This window comes from Myotis myotis, unplaced genomic scaffold (assembly GCF_014108235.1).
Source record: "Myotis myotis isolate mMyoMyo1 unplaced genomic scaffold, mMyoMyo1.p scaffold_m19_p_1, whole genome shotgun sequence".
Lineage (NCBI taxonomy): Eukaryota > Metazoa > Chordata > Mammalia > Chiroptera > Vespertilionidae > Myotis > Myotis myotis.
In genome coordinates, this window is record NW_023416313.1 from 149,100,229 (window position 1) to 149,121,250 (window position 21,022).

At 39.3% G+C, this 21,022-nt stretch overlaps 3 gene segments (V, D, J or C); all 3 read right to left on the bottom strand.

Moving 5' to 3' along the window:
- Window positions 1-5,404: 5,404 nt before the first annotated feature.
- LOC118679455 overlaps window positions 5,405-21,022 on the bottom strand; it is a 39,569-nt gene continuing 23,951 nt past the window's right edge. Inside the window, 1 exon segment of the V gene segment in view lies at window positions 5,405-5,892. Within this exon segment, the coding sequence occupies window positions 5,558-5,892 (335 nt within the window).
- On the bottom strand, window positions 11,169-12,519 carry LOC118679444. The segment is given in 2 exon segments: window positions 11,169-11,784; window positions 12,369-12,519. Coding segments are annotated over 2 exon segments (444 nt in total).
- Window positions 15,593-16,571, bottom strand: LOC118679440. The segment is given in 2 exon segments: window positions 15,593-16,283; window positions 16,443-16,571. Coding segments are annotated over 2 exon segments (480 nt in total).

Genomic DNA, 21,022 nt, shown 5'->3' on the forward strand with positions numbered 1-21,022 from the left:
TAAACAAACTTATAGACACAGACAACAGAATGGTGGTTACCAGAAGGGGAGGAGGTTGGGGGGAAGATGAAGAGGGTAAAGGGGTCAAATATATGGTGACAGAAGGAGACTATAGTTTGGGTGGTGAACATGCAATACAATATACAGGCAATGTATTATAGAATTGTACACCTAATACCTTTATAATTGTATTCATCAATGTTACCCCAGTAAACTTAATTTTTAAAAATAGAAATTACCTAAATGGATATTTTTTGTTAGTGATGTATGTAAACATGTTGTACAAATGTATCGATATAAATCATTTCAATTAGGTGACCCAAAATAGTGTTCCGTACCAGGTAGCTCAGAGTATAAGTTCTCATGTCACCCAAACTTCACTAATTTAGGAATATTGTGAGTTCATACAATTCATTTGTGCTGTACAATCCTCACTTTATTCAGGCATGAAAGGACAAAGAGTACTTATTTACAGGTTGTTATAAGTACAGAAATAGATAATATATGTGATAAGCTAAATTGAGTTCCTGATCTTCAAACAAATTATTTTTCTTATACTTGTTATTTTTGGGAGTCAATAAGCCTAATACAAACTTTAAAAACTATTACAAAGGCTCCTTCCTTTTTCCTTGAAAGTAGAAAATTCTGTCATCTAAAAAAAAATGGGTCATTTCTTTCTACTTCTAGATGATGCTATATTTTTCCAAGCCTTTACCAGCAGAGTAATTTATGTGTTATATATGTATTACCTTCAAGGAGATCTGTTATCTGCATGTTGGTATCTTCATCAATTCTTTTAATGCTTACATATTAGAGCTTTTTACCTGGAAAGATAATTCTTGGAAGAAAAAGGGCAGGAAACCAAATGAAATGATAGTGCTGAAGAGTCTAATTTTAGTAGAAAAAAGTTCTGGAACATAAATATGAAAACCCAAATATGTTCAAAGCCTGATGTGGAGCAACATGCCTGCCCGTGGAACGAGTGGTGCTGCAGGCCCAGCTGCAGTTTGGGTACAGGCTGCAGATCACCTGGCAGCACTGTGCCCTCGCTGCACAGAAGTAGGTGGCTGAGTCCTCCAGTTGGGAGGCTGTGATGCTCAGGGTACTGTACAGGTCCTTAGTATTCAGTGTGGAGCTTAACCTTCCACTGTGCTTTGTCCCTGAAGTCAGGTAAAATAGATTGATGAGGCCGCCCCCAGGATTCTGTCGGAACCACTGCATATTGAGCACTGTGGTAGAAAAATTGCAATTCAGAGTAGAGCTGGTTCCCTCCTGGAGGCTCAGGACTGAAGGACTCTGCTCCACGTTCATCCCTGTCACCCCTGCTTGGAAAACAAACAAACAAACAAACAAACAAACAAACAAACACATATGAGGTCACTGAGGGTGATTGATGTAGTTTTCAAACCGGTACAGCATCCCAAGAAATACCAAAGTGGAGCTCTGTGTCAGCTCACCTTCCGCCCCCCTCCCTGCCTCCCGCCTCTTCTCTGTCAGCTGTGGAACACTCCCCAGCTGCCCATCTGGGACACCCGAACTCACAGCAAACGTGGGCCCACAGAAGCCCCAGCAGAGCCCCCAGGTGTCTCTCCATGACGTCTTGCCAAGGTGCTGTGGTGCCTTTGCCCCTGCCCTGGAGGCTGTAGAGTCCTGGACCAAGGCAAATGTTGTTCCTGCACTCAGTGTGTTCACCAGACTCACTGAGGACCAATCACCTCTCAACTCTGTCATTCATCTTAACCGCAAACTCCACCCACAGTGGCCCAGTGAGATGGCACAGTCATCTCTCCAAAATTGTGAATACAAATAGTGCAGGACTGTAGGAGTCAACATTTCCAATAAATGAAGGTATAAGCTGGTGATTTCTCTTAAAACACATTCTATAAGCGAAGTCTGTGGAATAGTGTATGAGGAAGGGTGGATGGTGTTTCTAGATTATCAGTGTTTCAATGAGTTATGTAGAACCTTGAAGAATCCCAAGAAGAATGACCCAGTTCCTAAATTGCATAGTTTGACAGAGAACTTTTTGAATTCAGTTACATGAAAATTCTGATACAAGAATGCTATATGATAGCATGCATTGTGTATTGCAGAAATAAATGAGTTTCTTGACATCAGGAGAGTTCTAGAAACCAAGACATACGGTCACCATCTTCAGAGAAAATAGCTTCAACAAAATTTGCTTGATGAAAAATAGAATTTGTATATAATTTCCACTTTGACTTAATTTCCACCTCTCCCCTTCTCCTGTCCAACTCTTGGGCACGCTCCTGACCCAGATAGCTGATTCTGATCCAACCACATTTGCTGGTCAAATTAAATAGTGTCCTCTCTCTTTTCTTCTATTTTTGTTTCTTATTTTCCTTCTGTTTTCTTCTTTTCCATTTATTTTTGTTCCTTCTACTTTCACAGAGATAGATGAAAAGGTAGGTTATTTGGAATATGGGAATAATTTATGGGTCAGTAGATTTGGGAATTTTAGTCCTAACAATTAAAAAACTGAAACAGGTTATGGCGATGTTTACTGTTGAGCTTCCAGGTTCACAATGACCAGTAATATTCTTACTCCTGTACCTCTGCTCAGAGAATCATTGTCACAATGTATTTTTAGAGTACTAACTCCAACACTCTGAAGTTTACATAGAGTGGCAGAGCCAAAAATCTAAGGTGAACTCTACACAAACACTGTTAACTATCTCCTCACTTTTGCTGCTATGCTTTGACTTGTTCACATGCTATAGATCTCCTAACTTAACTGCTCAACCCTCAGAACCATAAGAAAGTCATCTTTTGTTCAGCCTACCTTGCCCCCTAGTGGCCAAAACCATCATAAGGAGGACTTTAGAACAGCTCACTCAGCAGTCACACAGCCCCAGCCCATTCCCTCTGTTCACTGGTTAACTAAATGCAGATAGTCAGAAAACAAAGAGACTGCCAAGGCTGAGTGGAGATTAAAAATGAACAAATTCACCTACATGGTCTTATTAACCAATGTTACCCCAATAAATGGAATAAAAAGGAGCCAAATTCTACTTTTAAAGTGTCATTTCATGAAAATAATTATGTTAAAATAATTTGATAAATCTCATCTTCTGCTATTTACTTGATTTATTTACCTTTGATTGCAGTAAATCCATAAAAGTTTATTGAAGTTTTAGTGTAAATGAGGTAATTCACTAAGTCTTAAGAATATACAAAAGAGACATACTCATTTACAGGCTACTAGGGAAGACAAAAATATACATAACTATAATACAACCAGGGTAGGAGCCTAAGAGGAGTGAAAACTAAAACTTATATGATCCCAGAGGAAGAAAACTGCTTATACTTGGGGTGGTTGAACAAACTCTGAAGAAGATGTCATTTTCTTCTTTTCTCCTATATTGGTGAGAAGAATAAAGAATATGAATAAACTTTTATAATGGCAATGCATATCTATTAATTTTAATAGGAGGAAATCATGAATATATGAGTTATTAAAAGTAATAAAACATTACATATAGACTAAAATCCCCTTTGAATACCACTCCAAATTCTCATTCTTCCATCACTTATTCCTCCAATTCTTTCTTCATCCTGATCAATTTGCAGTAGATGGTTTGGGGGTTTTGTATTCTAGGTTTAAATCAATGGAAAATGTATAGTATAGTGTTTAATTTATACTTTATTGTAATACAAATAGACATATTGTGCATACCTTTCTGTAACTTGTTCTATAAAATCAATAATAAATTTAAGTCTATGTTAACACACACAGGTCCTTCTGCTGAATTATATCCCATACTATGGGTATACTACTGTCCATATAGTCCTTCTCCTATGAACAAACAGTTAATATGTTGAAAATAAGGTGAAAATCACTCTAGGCAGAGGGAAGATCAGGGACAAAGGCTCTGATGGAGAATGGGATGAATACTGTTCTGATTATCATGTGGGATGTTTTTCTATTCTATTCTTCTTAATTTGCATTGGAACTATAATTTATCAGCTGATTTGATAAACTTTATCTGAAATTATTATCCTAAAATGCTGCTAGTATGTCATGTATTCAACCAGCCACTGAGGTCATTCTAAAGATAGTAAATTAACAAGAGAAAAAGTCCTCTGAAGGACAAGGAGTGAGATATAGCAGGGGGAAATATTATAGGATAACACACACACACACACACACATAATTTAAGGATACTGGAGAGAAAACACATCACATTTTTCATAGCAGCAGAGAGAAAAATTTTTTTTCAATGCAACAGAAGACAGATAAAAAGAAAACACCAAGAGCATGTGCAGCAAAAGCAAAATATTAGAAATAAGTCCAAATATATCAGTAATCAAAACACATATAAAACGCAATTATTTGATTGAATCAAAATTTTTAAATCTTGCTACATGTCATATAAGAGAAAATCCTAAAAGAAAACAACCAAGAAAGCTGAGCACATAGGATGGGACTCTTCCTGCTGCCCTGAGCACAAAGACTGAAGCTCCACCCACCGACCCACTGAATCCACCATACCCACCAAAGAGATACCCCAAAAGAAGGTCAATGCTGCTGAAGAGACAGTCTAGGGGGCTCCCAGAGAACACCAAGTTAGGGAACTAAGTTAACTCCTACAAGCTAAGATCTAAGAAAAAAGACAGCTTCAAAAATTAATATTCAGATAGGAAGAAAAAGGAAAACTGGCAGAGATGAAGCATTAAGGAGAAACTAAGATTTACAGAAAGGGATGAAACTAAAATTAAGATAGTCCAATACCTTATATAGCAGAGCATAAGGAAGCCAACTGTTAATAACAACTTTTACATTTTTATCAGGTGTCCCTCAACCTTCATTCTTTTACAATTCAGAATCTTTTATGAACTGTTTCTAAAAGTACATTTCTAAACCCTCTAAAAACATATTAAAAGAAGATGGAAAACACTCATTACCAGAACTGTGTGTAGCTCCTAGCTGGTTTGACTCAGTGGATAGAGCGTTGGCCAGTGGACTGAAAGGTCCCAGGTTCTATTCCGGTCAAGGGCATATGCCTGGGTTATGGGCTCGATCCCCAGTAGGGGGTGTGCAGGAGGCAGCTGATCAATGATTCTATCTCATCAATGATGTTTCTAACTCTCTCTCCTTCTCCCTTCCTCTCTGAAATCAATAAAAACCATATTTTAAAAAACTGTGTAAAAATTTTGTGCTCAAGGACTTAGGAAAAAGTTGAATCAAGGCAGACTTTAACTGTCTTGCTTATAAACCTCACACTTACTTATTAGGAGGGCCATTTTTTTAATATCCTATTATATTAATTGTATCATAAAAAGAAATGTAGAGTCATACCAATACATATAATATATATTAAACATTGAAATAATTTTTATTTCCAGGTTTTAGTGCAATATTTCCTAAATGAAAGCCTTCCTTTGTCTTAGATCTCCCTGTACATGTGGAAGTCTAATTATCCGAACAACTCTATTAATGTGCATAAAATATTGGAAATTTGTATTTGATATTTTATAATAAAATCCACCTCAGTGGATCGAACAGTCACAGACACTCAGCAGCCAGGCTCTTTGTTCAGAGTTTGTGCTCAGCTCCCCCTGCAGTGTCTGTCACTGTGTCACCCAGTGCACAGTAGTACATTGCAGAATCTGACTGGTGGACTGAGGCTTTCTCCAAGTGGAAGGCATTTGGTTGTTTTTGGTATGTGGCTACAAATCCTTTGCTGCTTCCCTTCTCGTTGACCCTTGTGGCTTTCAGGAGGAGCTGTGGACCTTCTCCAGGATACTGAACATACCAGAAAAGAGCAGGGTACCGTGTGCTTTCATAGGAACAATTCACAGTCAGGGGAGCCCCTTCTGAGAGGGTCACTTGGCCTTTTGTCTGGGTCACCGAGTCTCCATGGATTCGTCCTGTGGAAAAATAAAAGAGAACTCTGTCACCTTGGGCATGAAGCTCTTCAATAAAATTAAAGTTAAAGAATTTGCTGACATAATAGAAGAAATATTCCATATTTTAAGAGGTGTGTTACTTACGAAGCACTAAGAACACCACAGCCACTAAGCCCAGAGAAGAGTTCATCTCTACAGTATCATCTAAGTAATGTTCTTGACTCTTAACATGAAGAAATGCTGAAGTCACAGTGAAATGATAAATATACTGGTAAGCCTGTATTTCACACAGGAAATGTGTTTGTGTTGGGAAGCTGCACCCCCTGGCGGACAGGCATTGCAATGTTTCTTAGGTTACCACCCAAATACCAAGGTTCTCATCTGTGACACTGAGGCACATGTCAGTTCTCACCTGCGTTTAGAAATCTAAACAGTGACTATCTGAAGATCTCAGGTCTTTTTTTTTCCTTATGACAATACCTGACATGCAAGCACTTTAACAGCGCATGCAGGGTATTCCTGCAGTTGGAAGATAGCAATTTTTTTTTGAGCATTTTAAAACAGTACTATATATTCTCATGTACCTGTTGTGGGCCTGCCTAGAATCCACTGAATCAGGAAGAATTTGGGGTTGAAATCAGAGGAAGTAATACAAAGTCTTTATTGAGTGAGTCTTCACTTTTCAGTACTGTACCCCAATATAGAACAATGACTGACATTTACTAAGTGCTTACTAAATATTTGCTAAATTGAACTGAAATAAGCAGTCTTTCATTGAAAATTCACTACTACATCACATACAATATTTCCTCAGTCTTAAAATATAAACAATTGTAAGATATGTTTTCTTTTTAATAAAAAATTCAGGAGAAAAAATCAAATGAATTTCAGAATCATTTTTTAAATATGAATCCTAGACAGAAGAAACATCATAATTGAAGTTAGAACATCAATAAAGAGTGATCTCAGATCAATATCTTAATCTCCTACTGTTTTGTTCATTCCAAGATGAGATAACTAAGCAAAGTGTATCAGGCCAGAAGTACAAATCCTATAGTCTTAATGCAGATCTAGCATAAAAAAGGATTTCTACTTTGGAAATTAACCCCTTATCAGAGGTAACTTTGGTGAATATATTTTCCCCTACACTGGGTTCCCTTTGCATTTTGAGGGTGGTTTCTTTTGCTGTGCAGACGCTTTTTAACTTGATGAAGCCCCGTTTATTTATTTTTCCCTTTGTTTCTCTTACCCTAGGAGATGCATCGACAAAATTTCTGCTATGTGAGATGTCTGCAGTTTTACTGCCTATGTTTTCTTCTAGGATTGTTATGGTTCTGTGTCTTACATTTAAGTCTTTTATCCATTTTGAATTTATTCTTGTGTATAATATAAGTTGGTGATCTACTTTTGGGTTTCTTGGGGGGGGGGGGGGTTGCATGTACCTGTCCAATTTTCCCAAAAACATTTATTGAGGAGACTGTCTTTATTATATGCTCTTGCCTCCTTTGACAAATATTAATTGAACATATTGACTTGAGTCTATTTCTGGGGTCCCTGTTCCGTTCCATTGGTTTATATGCCTGTTCTAGTGCCAGTACCAGGCTGTTTGGATTACAAAAGCTTTGTAGTATAATCTGGTATCCAGAATTGTGATCCCTCCAACTTTGAACTCATACAACTTAACGATCCAATTAAAAAATGTGCAACAGATCTGAATACATACTTCTTCAAAGAAGACATACAGATGACCAATAGAAGTATGAAAAAAAATGCTCAGAGTCACTAGTCATCATAGAGATGTAAATTAAAACTACTATGAGGTATCACCTCACACCTGCCAGAATGCCTACCATCAATAAATCAACAGACAATAAGTGCAGAAGAGGATGGAGGAAAAAGGGAACCTTAATGCACTGCTGGTGGGAATGCAGACTGGTACAGCCACTGTGGAAAACAGTATGGAGTTTCCACAAAAAATTAAAAATGGAACTGCCATTTGACCAGGGATCCCACTTCTAGGAATATATCCTAAGAAACCAGAAACACCAATCAGAAAGAATATATGCACCCCTATTTTCATAGTAGCATTATTTACAATAGCTAAAATCTGGAAACAGCCCAAGTGCCCATCAGTGGATCAGTGGATAAAAAAGTTGTGATAAATTTGCACCATGGAATACTATCGGGCTATGAAAAAAGGATTTTTTTACCCTTTGTGACAGCATGGATGGAGCTGGAGAATATTATGCTGAATGAAATAAGCCAGTCAGAGAAAGACTAATATCACATGATCTCACTTATATGTGGAGTCTAATGAGCATAACAAACTGACTAACAAAACAGGCCCAGAAACTTGGATTCATGGAACAGGCTGACATATCTCTGAGAGGGTTTGGGGGGCAGATGGATGGAAGAGGTTAACCAAAGAACTTTTGTACATCTATGCATAACCAACAAACACAGACAATAGTGTGAGGAAGGCCTGGGGTGAGGCGAGGGCTTAGAGGAGGGGACTAAGGAGGGTGGGGATTGGAGGACATCTGTAATACTCTCAACAATAAAAAATAAAATATAATTTAAAAAATGCTTTCTACAACCACCTATCTACCACATTCTGTGGACTTTCACTTTAATCAAATAATGTTCCCCCACGGATAGACCAGGAGCTGAGGATTTGTATCAATAGCCTGTAGCATAACTTAGAACTCTCTTCTTCATCAGCTATCAAATTGTGGGAGATATACCAGCTGATATTCATCCAACAGCTGATAATACAATCAGTGTGTGAGTGATTTAAAATGACAGATTCTGGGATCTCAACAATAACTGTATGAAACATTTCCAGGACTGAGATCCACTAATATGAACATTTTAAAGCTCCTGCAGGTGGTTTTGTTGCAGCCAGCATGATACCTATTCATAAGGTTTCATTTGTGGTAACTGTCCTAGACCAAGGTGGTTCTCAACGACCAGAGAGAAAGCTCTGGGATCAGCATGAGGATATGTCCCTATGACTACATGAGTTTTTTAAAGTTAGTCATTTTTGCCCGGCCAGTGTGGCTCAGTTGGTTTAGCTTTGCCTCATGCACCAGGAGGTTCAATCCCCAGTCAGGACACATGCCCAGGTTTGGGGCTCGATCCCCCGTAGGAGACATGCAGGAGGCCGTCAATCAATATTTTCTCTTCATAGATGTTTCTATTTATCCTTCTTTCTTCCTCTCTCTCTGAAATCAATAAAAACTAGTTTAAGCAAAAAATTAACTAGTCATTTTTATGAAGTGCCAGCAGCAAAAGCAAGCACTGTTTTAGTTCTCTATTTATGACCATTCATTTTAGAAAACAAAACAAAAATCCTCTGAGGGCTACTAGGATAAAGTTCTAGAGCAAACCACATCTTTCTGCAAGGCCCTGCAAACTTTTATCTGTAGACATGTAGATGGAAGCTTAGTTCAAGCTGTTTCCTGGAATTCTCTCCACACAGATTCAGATCAAGGGACTTCATGAGTCGTCTGAGTGAACATGTGACTAGTCTCCCAGATGTGGACTTAAGCAATTCAGGCCCAACCCTGCCTGGTAATCATTTGGTTAGAGCTCCCTCCTGATGAACTAAGGTTGCAGATCCCGTCCCTGTTAGGGCACATACAAGGATTAACCAATGAATGCATAAATTAGTGGAAAATCAAATTGATCTCTCTCTCTCTCTCTCTCTCTCTCTCTCTCTCTCTCTATCTCATCAATCATTAATCAATAAATCAATTTTTAAAAAGAAATTCAGGCCCAGATACATAAATTCTTCTCCACCTTCTAAGATATAATGTCAGAACCAGCACAAAAAAAAAATTTATACCCTAAGTGTTGATATATGTATATACAATTTTCCAACAAAAGTTGGAAGTAACACAAATGCCCATCAACAGATGAATGGATAAACAAAATGTGACAAATACATACATTGGAATATTAGGCTTAAAAAGGAAAGAAATTCTGACACATGCTGCAACATGGGTGAACATTATACTAATATATAACACTAGATGCAATAGGTTACAATATGACCAATAGTGCACTAGTCCACTTTTATGAGGCATCTGAAATAGTGAAATTCATAGAATGAGAAATCAAGGGGTAGTTGCCAGAGGCTGAAAGGATAGGGGGAATCAAGTTTTACTGTTTAAGGAGTAGAAATTTTCAGTTTTTCAAGATGAATAGAGTTCTAGAGATAAGACAGTGGTGCTTCTTGATCAACAATGTAAGCATACTTGATATCACTCAATTGTACACCTAAAATGGTAAAAATTTACATTAAAATGGCAAAATGTTAATAACTTCAATATTTTAAAGACACTCCTTTTCTGATTTCTACTGTGCACATCTGCTTTCCAAATCCTATATAATAAAAGGCTAATATGAAAATTGTCCCCTTGACCTGGAGTTCAACCAGGGGCAAGGCCGGCCAGCAAACCACCCACAGTCCCTCTACCCAGCCAGTCCCACCCCCTGGCAGCCTCCACATTGCAATCAGGAACAGGGCCAGGCTGCCAACTGTCCTCAGCCCCTCCCCCCAGCTAGCCCACCTGATCACTTTGATCAAGGCAGGCCGGCCAGAATCCACATGTGCATTAATTCATGCACCGGGCCTCTAGTGTAAATATAAAAGTGAGTACAATGCAAGGTCACTTATGAAAAACCCATTACCATTCAAACTATAAGGCACTAAGACAATGGGATTAGACATAATAGGAGGAATTATTAGAGAATGAGGATTTTGGATTGTGGAGCACTGATAAAACAAAGAAAGAGGGCAAGGAAGTGTGCAACTGTGCAACATGATGGCAAAAAGCTTTTAGAATGGTGATAAAGTTAAGGACAAGAGTAGAAAAAAATAATTCACAGTCTGCTTCTTCACAAGGTTTCCCTAGAGCCACTAACTATTGATCATTTTATGAGTAAGACCGCTGGAAGACAGGTAAATCTGAAATGAGCTCTTCCATGCTAGAGTATTAATAAGATGGAAGAACACAAAGTTTGTCACATAGTAGGCACCTTAGAAAGTAAATGAGGGTACCTTACCTCAGCTAACAAATATAACTTAAACTAACTCAGTAAACAATATAAAAGACCATAATGTAAAAAAGAGAAAAACAGAAAAATTTCATAGCCTTAGTTATTAAAAACAATGCCTTTAAAATAAAATATACTCAATAAATATTTATTGAACAAACTGATAGGGAAAATCTGACAATTTTACATAGTTTTACTGGATTTGAGTCAGATATTTCTGAAATTCCTTAGTCAATTCTTCTAGCTCAATCTGTCACCAAAGGTAAGTTATTTATTGCGGCTCTTCTTTATATCCAATAAACAATTTAAACCCAAATTTTCAAAGATATGGATGTTTTTGATGAATGATAACTCTACACATGTTCCATGAACCTAGAGAGGTATTTTCATAGAGTGTTTTCCCTCTAACCCTACCTACACCTGTGCTGCCACAGCCCTTGTCGCTTCCTGTCTGTGATTACAATTCCCCGCCTTGGTCCCTACAGCAGGTGGATGCATGAAGCAGAGCCCTGGGTTTTGGTACACCTCCTTCTAACACGCCTCTCACTGTGGGCTCACTCAGGGCACAGAAATACACTGCTGAGTCCTCCAGCTGTGAAGCTGAGATGACAAGGTTGGCAGAACTCTTTGCTTTCTGAAAATTCAGTGAGTAGCGGCCTCCTGTGGCATTTTGCTGGTTGTAAGAGTCCTGACGAATGAGGAAAATCATCGCCCCACTGCTGGGCTGCTTGTACCAGAATAGACTATAACTTGTAACACTGGTGTCATATGTGCAATCCAGGCTCACAGCCTCCTTCTCCTTCACCAGTATTGCTTGTTGGCCTTGAGTTACCTTCTGGGCAACACTGGATCCTGAGAGAGAAAAAATGCAAACAGAAGGTTATGGGATAAGTGGTGTGAGACAGAAAAAAATATATATTTATATATATATATATGTCTCCTTTTTCACCAATTAACACTCACCCCCCCCCCCCCAGCCATTCCCATCCCTGGCAAGCCCCCACCGCCCCAGTGTCTGTGTCCATTGGTTATGCTAATATGCATGCATACAAGTCCTTTGGTTGCTCTCTAACTGTCCCCCCCCCACACACACACACACCTCCCCTGCCATTTGTCTCAGGATCTATTTTTGATCATCAAATTATGTTGATCATTATATCCCACATATGAGTGAGATCATGTGGTATTTATCTTTCTCTGATTGACTTATTTCGCTTAGCATAATGCTCTCCAGTTCCATCCATGCTGTTGCAAATGGTAAAAATACCCTCTTTTTGATAGTGGAGTAGTCTTCTGTTGTGTAGATGTACCACACAGAAAGATTTTTTTTTTTACTCCCAGCCAGCTTTCCTTCTCAGGGTACTCATAAAAGACTGCCTGCCCCTCCCCATTTGTTATGTCACAGAGAAGACCCATTCCCACTGGGGCATCCTTACCTAGCCACATGGAAGTTATGACCACCCTCAGAAGACCGGACACCAACATGTTCAAGTTTTCTCCCACTTGGTGGAAGATATCTTCTTTTTCTTCTTCAGTGTTAGGCTCTGCAATGTGAGGTGACTGACAGACGGAGAGAAGAAATTCTGAGCTGGGTGCTGCTGCTGCCCCAGAACAGGAAACAGGGTTTCTGGTGCAGACGTTGCTGTGGGTCACGTCAAACTTTCTATGTACTGGCTGAGAGCCTCACCCAACCCACACTTCCTTTTGCATTAACCAACTCTTTTTTAATTTTATTTTTCAATTACCCTTTATGTCCAATATTATTTTTAGTTCAGGTGTACAGTATAATGGTTAGACAATCATATACTTTACAAAGTGTTCTCTCTGATATTTTCAGTACCAACCTGATACCATACATAGTTATTACAATATTTTTTACTATATTCTTTATGCTTTACTTTACATCCTAATGACTATTTTATAACTATCAATTTGTACTTCTTAATACCTTTTCTTTTTTTTTCACCTGGGTCTGTAACCACCCTCCTCTCTGGCTCATTCCTAGGTTGCAGGTTTGATCCAAGTTGGGGTCCCTACGAAGGCAACTGGTTGGTGTCTCTCTCTTACATCTATGTTTCTATCTATCTATCTATCTATCTATCTATCTATCTATCTATCTATCTATCATCTATCTATCTATCAATTTATCTATCTCTCCCTCTCTCTCAAATCAATAAAAACATATCCTGGGGAGAGGATTTAAATTTTGTTTTAAATATTGAGATCAAAATAGTTAAATGGGTATTTTCTACCATCTCCTTACCCCCTCCCCTAACCCCACCCCCCCACCCCCCAAAAAAACCAATTTTCACAATTATACACTAAGAAGAGTGCCTGTCAGAAGTTCAGGAATCTAGCACAGAAGTTATACTGTGTGAGAAGTACATTCTGAGAACAAAAATATCTGAGATTGGTAGCATATTAAAGGGTAGGAGGAACGATTTCATTTTTCGCTGGTCACGCCTTCCCCTGTGTAGCATGGTGCAGTGCCAATAGAAATCTTCTGGGCATTTGATTTTTCCCACAGGGGAAAGTGAGATTATGTGAGTGAGCCCTGCTCTCCCAACTTTAGGGGAAGCTGCCAAAGAGACTCGCCTCATTCTTGCCCCATCCATATACTGAGGTGAGCTGCCCAGCTGGGAAGTGGGAAGCACCTGGAACAGCATCCAGGGCTCTCAGTGGGCATTAAAGGGACACAGATCCCATTAACTGCAGCACAGACAGAGAACATCAGGACCCTGCACACGAGATGCTGGGGACACCTTGCCTGCAGATTCCCACAACTGGTCCATGAGCACCCCCAATGCTCAGTGCCTCACCCAAACACCGTTCCACTTGGTGGCCGGCTACCAGTGCACACAAGAAGGCAACAAGAGTCAGCCTCTGCAGATGGCTAGTTTGTGGGCTCAGAAAGAGTCCCAGTGTGCGGGACTGGGTGAAGCCACACCATCTGAGCAGTCAGCACCACCCGGGGGAAAGCAAGCAATAGGGAAGCTGTCAGCACACAGTCTGGTTTTGCAGGATGGAAAAAGGCCATCATGTTTACAGTGAATTGTCCAGCAAAGGGAGGAAACCGATGCTGCAGTGAAGGTTTAAAGTCTGAATGAGCCTCAGTATGTACTGACTTTGCATCTCTGACCAGAGGATTTCTTCTTTCATAAAACAGTTCCCATGTATATGTGATAAAAACAGTTAGGTCCATAGTAATTGTGCCCTCTCTCCCTCACTTCTAATTTGGTTTAGGAAGAATAAACCCATAAAACAAAAGCCATGCATCATGCATCCCTCTCCCTGTCTTCCAGGAAATGGACCAATCAACAGGCACCTTGCTTTTACTGGACTGGAGCTCGTGGTTATAGTGAGGAAATAATGGAAGTCATTGAGGGTTGGGCTACAATACTGGCCTTTCGTGTTCACATGTTATGCATCTGGTTTAATGTGATGCATTTCCTTATAAGAAAAAAACAATTAATTAAGGACAACCGTAACTCTCCCAAGAGCAATTATCTCACCATACCAGTCACCAATTCGCTACAGAGAATATAAGAGATCTTGAAAATAACCTACAAAGGACCACAGGTGGGATAATTGGGAAATTAATGATTCATGCAACATTTTTCATTCCATTTATTTATCCATAACATTAAAAGAATTGACTTTTTTTAAAAAATGAAAAAGGTTGTGGTTAGTAAAGTTTATTCAGTCAAAACATGAAGATGAGGCAAGGATATTTGTCACAAGCTATCTGTAAATTATCTATTCATCTAATGCCTTTGTGCACCCCACTAATAATAGTTAGGTAGCTAATAAATACTTATAAAAATTTTCCTCTATACCCCAAAAAGAAAGATTTGAATCATAATGGGAGCAAAAAATAACAAGTCTTGGAGTAGATTTAATTGTCTTAAAATAACACAGTTTTATTGAGGAAGACATGTATAAATAGAAAGAAACTATATGATCTTACATAATGAAATAATCAAATACACACATTAGGAGTTCTGATCCTCACAAATCAACATATAAATTTAATTCTATCACAAAGCTTAAATTAAAAATATGAGTAAATACCAGAACTCACCAATCTTTAACAAACATCTACTGATTATCAACTATGTGGGAAAGTTAGTGCTGAGTACTGAAGCTATAGCAGTGAATAATATACAACTCAATCTTTTAAATTCTATGAGAATAACATAAATGTGAACAAATATGTACAGAATTTGGGAAAAGAGAATTGCTTTGTGTGTTTAAACAGAAGCTCACTTTCTTAAATCATGTCCTATCCTGATTTCCTCAAACCCACAAATAGTACATACCATCACCGGGCTCTAAAAACAAACATGTCACATATTTTTAATAATAAAGTGGTCAGAACACATTGAAAAAAACTCCCATTTTGCCACAAATGTAGAAGAAAATTAATATAAATCTGTAATTTACTAAAATTTCTCACAGAACTATTAAATAGCAGGTGTTGCAAGAGAAGTCTCAATGAAATGAAAATGCTCAATTCAAGATATACAATTCAATAAAAAAAATCATGATTCTAATTACAATAAAAATTGATGGAAATATAATTTAACGGTTAGCAATATTATCTGCTTACATAATTATCAAGTTCACATTTTATTATACATATTTTCTATATTGGGCATGTAATAATTTATAATCAGAAAAAGTAATATGGCTGTTTTCAAAACACAATAATTAAAAACCCAATCATAATAAAGATTGTGATATTGATGCTAAGGGGTATCTTATAGGACAGGATTTTGAATAGCAAATATACAGTCATCTTTAAAGCCTAAGTTTCAAAATTAAACATTACTAACTCACTTCAAGAATCCATTAAGCAACAAACACCCAACCATATGTTATAACTCTTTCTGGGTCATCTTGAAACTGACCTCTTATTAAGTGTTTTTATACCAACACACTATTTTCCACTTGCAAATAAGCAATAAGACAAATGCTGTGCTTGCAGGTCTGTCCCAGACAGAGGGGGCTGCCCCCTCGCAGGTTTGTGTACAGGATGCAGGTGCCTGGGAAGCAATGTGTACTCGCTGCACAGAAGTAGACGGCTGAGTCTCCAGGTTGGGTGGCTGCGATGTGCAGGGAGAGATGTTTGGCCGCCTTATTCAAGGAAACAGTGAGTCTTTCAGCTTGGTTTTTGTCCTTATATGAACGAATGTCTATAATGAACTGGGGACCTTTTCCAGGTTCTTGTTTATACCAAGGAAAGTAGTCAGAGCCACTGTCAGAATAAGAACAGTTGATAACAGCGGTGTTTCCCTCCTGGACATTCAGGGTAGAAGGATGCTGATCCACTTTCGCTCCATGGCTGACCCCTATGCAGAAAGAAAGAGTCAGAGAAAGGAGAACAGTGACCAGATCATTAAACTTTATCATTTTCTTTTTCTACAGTAACGAAGGAACCCTGAATAAAGCCAGTGTTGCTTCTAAAGAATATCCACTAATACATTGTTTCCCATAAGCTCTCAACTCACGGTCCAGCTGCAGCCACAAGAACATGAACAAAGCTCCAATGGACGTCTTCATCATTCTTCCTACTCAGGAGCAATTGTGGACCTGCAATCACAGCCAGGGGAGCTACTGCTGTTATCAAATTACCCCTCCTTTCCTCTGACCATCATAGGGGTTTCTCACATTCTACCCAGCCAATAAGAAAAAGACTGCTTCTGCCAAAGCCTGTTCATTCAGAATCCACTAAAATGCACTATCCACATGTTCTGCATCAGCACAGGTGCACTGCCATCTTGTGGTTACATTCACAACTACTGAGCTTGCTGTTAAATATTCTCTTACCCTCTGCCTCTGAGGGACTCAAAACAGGAGTTGGAGCTGAAACCGGTTTGGCTCAGTGGATAGAGCATCGGCCTGCGGACTGAAAGGTCCCAGGTTCGATTCCGGTCAAGGGCATGTACCTGGGTTGCGGGCTCATCCCCAGTAGGAGATGTGCAGGAGGCAGCTGATCGATGTTTCTCTCTCATCGATGTTTCTAACTCTCTATCCCTCTCCCTTCCTCTCTGTAAAAAATCAATAAAATATATTTAAAAAAAAAACAGCAATTGGTCAAATAAATTAAGTCAAATCAGAGAATACAGAAGAATATAGAGATCAAGGTTTGTAACTCTGCACACTACTGAGTCATGGTTAATATTTTGGAAAGAGTCAGATGCTGTTGGTATTTATTCTACAATGGCCTGGGTTTACATGTTTGAAATTTGGAAAAAGCAATGGTTAACTCTCTTAAGCAAAAAAATATATATAAAATCTTCCTCTTCAAGCTGTCATACATAAACACAATGGAATACAACTCAGCCGTAAAAATGAATTAAATCTTACTTTTATAACACTATGGATGGACCTAGAGTATATAATGCTAAGTGAAATAAATCAGACAGAGAAAGACAAATAGTATATGATTCCACTTGCATGTAGAATCTAATGAACAAAAGAAACAAACAAAATAGAAACAGACCCATAGATTTAGACAACAGACAGACAGTTGTAGGCTAGGTGAAAAAGTTGAAGGGCTTAAGCAGTACAAAATAGTATTTACAGATTAGTCACAAAGATGTAAATTACAACATAGGGAGTCCTACATAATAAAGAGGTAATATGCAAATTAAACCCTCAAGCCCTCACAAGATGGCTGCGTACTACCATGCCGGCAGGGGGGTAATGAGGGACAACCAAACGACTGAACAAGCAGGCTACATGGGGTAACCAGGCCGGCAAGGAGGGGGAAGTTAGGGGTCACCAGGCTGGTGAGGCAGTTGGAGGCAACCAGGCTGGCAGGGGAGTCAATAAGGGGTGACCAGACTGGTGGAGGGGGGCAGTTAGGAGCGACCAGGCTAGCAGGGAGGGGGCAGTTGGGGGCGACCTGGCTGGCAGGGTGGGAGCAGTTAGGGGTGATCAGCCTCGCAGGCACAGGCAGTGAGGGGCAATCAGGCTGGCAACGGGGGGCAGTAAGGGGCAACCAGGCAGGCAGGCAGATGAGCGATTAGAAGCCAGCGGTCCAGGATTGTGAGAGGAATGTTCCACTGCCGGTTTATTAAACTGGCAGTCGAACATCCCCTGAGGGGTCCCGGATTGGAAAGGGTGCAGGCTGGGCTGAGGAGACGCCCCCGTGCAAGAGTTTCGTGATAGTCAATAATATCGTGATAACTATGCGTGGGACCAGGTGGGCCCTTGAAGCAGCATGAAGAACACTCTATAAAGTATATAATTTCCTAAGCCCTTTGCTATACTTCTGAATCTAATACAAAATAATATTGAATACAATCTGAAATTGAAAAAAATTTTTAAATTTAAAATCCCTTCCTTTTTAGCTAAACCTTCCAGCCTCATTTGTCTTCTATGAAGAAAAGCTCTTTCTAAAAGGAACATGTAAGGAAAAGATTAGAGTTTGAGGGAGAAGATCATTGGTATTTCAAGTACCTTCTATCTCAAAGCCTGCTCCTCTAAGCTGATTTTGCCTGTAACCTTGCTATTCCCAGAGAACTGATAGTACCAAAGTGAATATAGGAATCTTTCCTCAATTAAGACGATTGTGATTAAAAGTAAAGGATTGAGTCTCCTTGATAAGGGAGCAGGGGATATCTTCCATGCGTTATTAATATTTCAACCATAGGAAACAATTTGACCCACAGGTTGGGTTGAATTGCAGTGAGAAATCTGACACACATTAGGAAACCTATTCGAGGCCCTGGCTGAGTAGCTCAGTTGGTTAGAGCTTTAACTCAGTAACCAACATTGTGAGTCTGATCCCTGGGCAGGTCACATGCAAAAACCAACCAATGAATGCATAAGTAAGTGGGACAACAAATCAATGTTTCTCTCTCTCTCTCAAATCAATAAATAAATTTTATAAGAAATCTATTTTAATGCTGTGTGTCTTATATTCCTCAAAGTATTAAAAAAATAAAGTACAGCTTCTGAGAAAATAAAACTACATGTAAGTTTATTCTTGGCATGATTTAATTTTCTTATCAAGATGGATAACCTGTCCTAAAATACAATTACTAACTCATATCCTTAGTAGAATTTTATCTAAAGTATAATCCAGTTCTCCTGGCATGGATCCTGCCTCTCTGGCCATCGCTGTCTCAGATTCCACACTCTCTCATTTTTCTCACAAACTCCACTACACTGTTCTTTCCCTAAGACGTTGATAAAGTCCTTCAGTCCTGTGAGTTTCCAGAATTATCTTTCTCTGCCAAAAACCCTTTCTTACCCACTTTTACTTCTTGATTGCCCGTGTCTGGTAAGGAAACAGTACAAACAGGAACTGACCCTAAATGGTCCCTGAGAAACCAAGACTACCTCACATCCAGAAGTGGGAGCTCCTTTCTGATTATTTGAACTCACTGTTCTTCTGAGATTACAAAGAATAAATCTGATCTCTCTTCCACCTCTCAGACCCTTAAAGATTTAAAGACAGCTATGGTAAAAAAAAAAAAATCAACTGAATATATAAATATAAATGTATCTGTAAAATGTGTGTTTTTAAGTATGTAACACTTCTGGATTTTGAGGGTCTTTTATTCTCCATAAGATAAAATTTCTCAAATCTTTCTCTGGGCACATTTCCTTCTTTTTGGAGACGTAAAGTCAATATTTGTCCTTTTCATAGTTATGGCATACAGATCTGATGGTGATGGTGTAAATATGACCATTCATATGAAAACAAGTGTTTCATGTGTGAATTGTAGCACAGATATATCTGAGGCCTGGGACAAAATTATCAGCTCCATGGTTAATCCATAGAATACTGTTTTACCCATCACCAAAATGTTGGCCTGAAAAACCTTTACCTGGCACCTTCATGAACTGCCGCCTACCTGAATTTTCAAATTCCAATTATCATTTTTGTTGACAATATGTGAGTTATGTTCATTATACTCATATTCTGTCTTCAAAGAATGTTCACTTGGGATAACAAATATATTAACTACTTCCAGGAAAGTTCTTAGAAATACATCTGTGTGTGTTGAGGATGGCACCATCACCTTTGGCTTCCTCTTACAGAAGCCAGTGAGTAATGGTCTGGTTACTGATACAGTAAAACAGTGGCTCAACTTTAGTCTCCTTTCCTGACCAACGTGTCAAACATCTATCTATTTATATAAAAACCCTGGGTGTAACATCACGACCAAGGCTCGACCAACCAGAAGGAAGTCAGTCCTTCAGGGTTGTCTTGGCAATGGCTGTGCCCTCCCCGAGCTTTTTTCTGGAGCTATTTCCAATAAGGGTGAGGTTTGAAGCAGGAACTGGCCCTCAGAGTATGGACCCACTGAGTCTTGGGTCGCTTTGCCAAGGACTGCACCCTCCCCGAGCTGTTTCCCGTGAGGTCTGAGGGAAGAACCCACCTCCAGAGCGCCAGGAGAGCCCAGCAGCAGTCAGTGCTGGGTTGCTGAGGAGGAGGCCACCGCCTGGTAGAACTCTGGGTCTGGCCCAACAGGGGGCGTGGCCGGCCTTCAAACCAGACCTTGATAGTAGAAAGGAAGGAGCCCCATTCCTCACAGAATCCACTGTTGGACAGCTTGCTGTTAGTGGCCTGCCAGCCAGGAACACCATTCACCTGCACCCTGGACCCTGATGGGAGGGAGGAGGAAGCCCCATTCCTCACAGAATCGAAAGGTGGCCAGCTTGCTGTCAGGGGCCTGCCAGCTAGGAATCCTATTCACCTGCATATCTGTATAAAGTTTTAATACATTATATTAGAAGTCATGGTGGTACTCTTTTACTCACAGCGTCTACAGGAATTGCTGCAAATTTATTTCTTGGTGGAAGCACCTTTCATTTCCAATATAAATTACTGAATCCATTAAATGAAACTTCAATTTCTAGACTCAATATAAACAGTGAAGTTGCTAAAACTATTAAAAAGTCCCAACTTCTCATTATTGATGAATGCACCATGGCATCCAGTCATGCTATAAATGCCATAGACAGATTACTAAGAGAAATCAGGAATTTGAATGTTGTATTTGTTGGGAAAGTTCTCCTTCTTAGAGGGGATTTTCGACAATGTCTCAGTATTATACCACATGCTATGTGA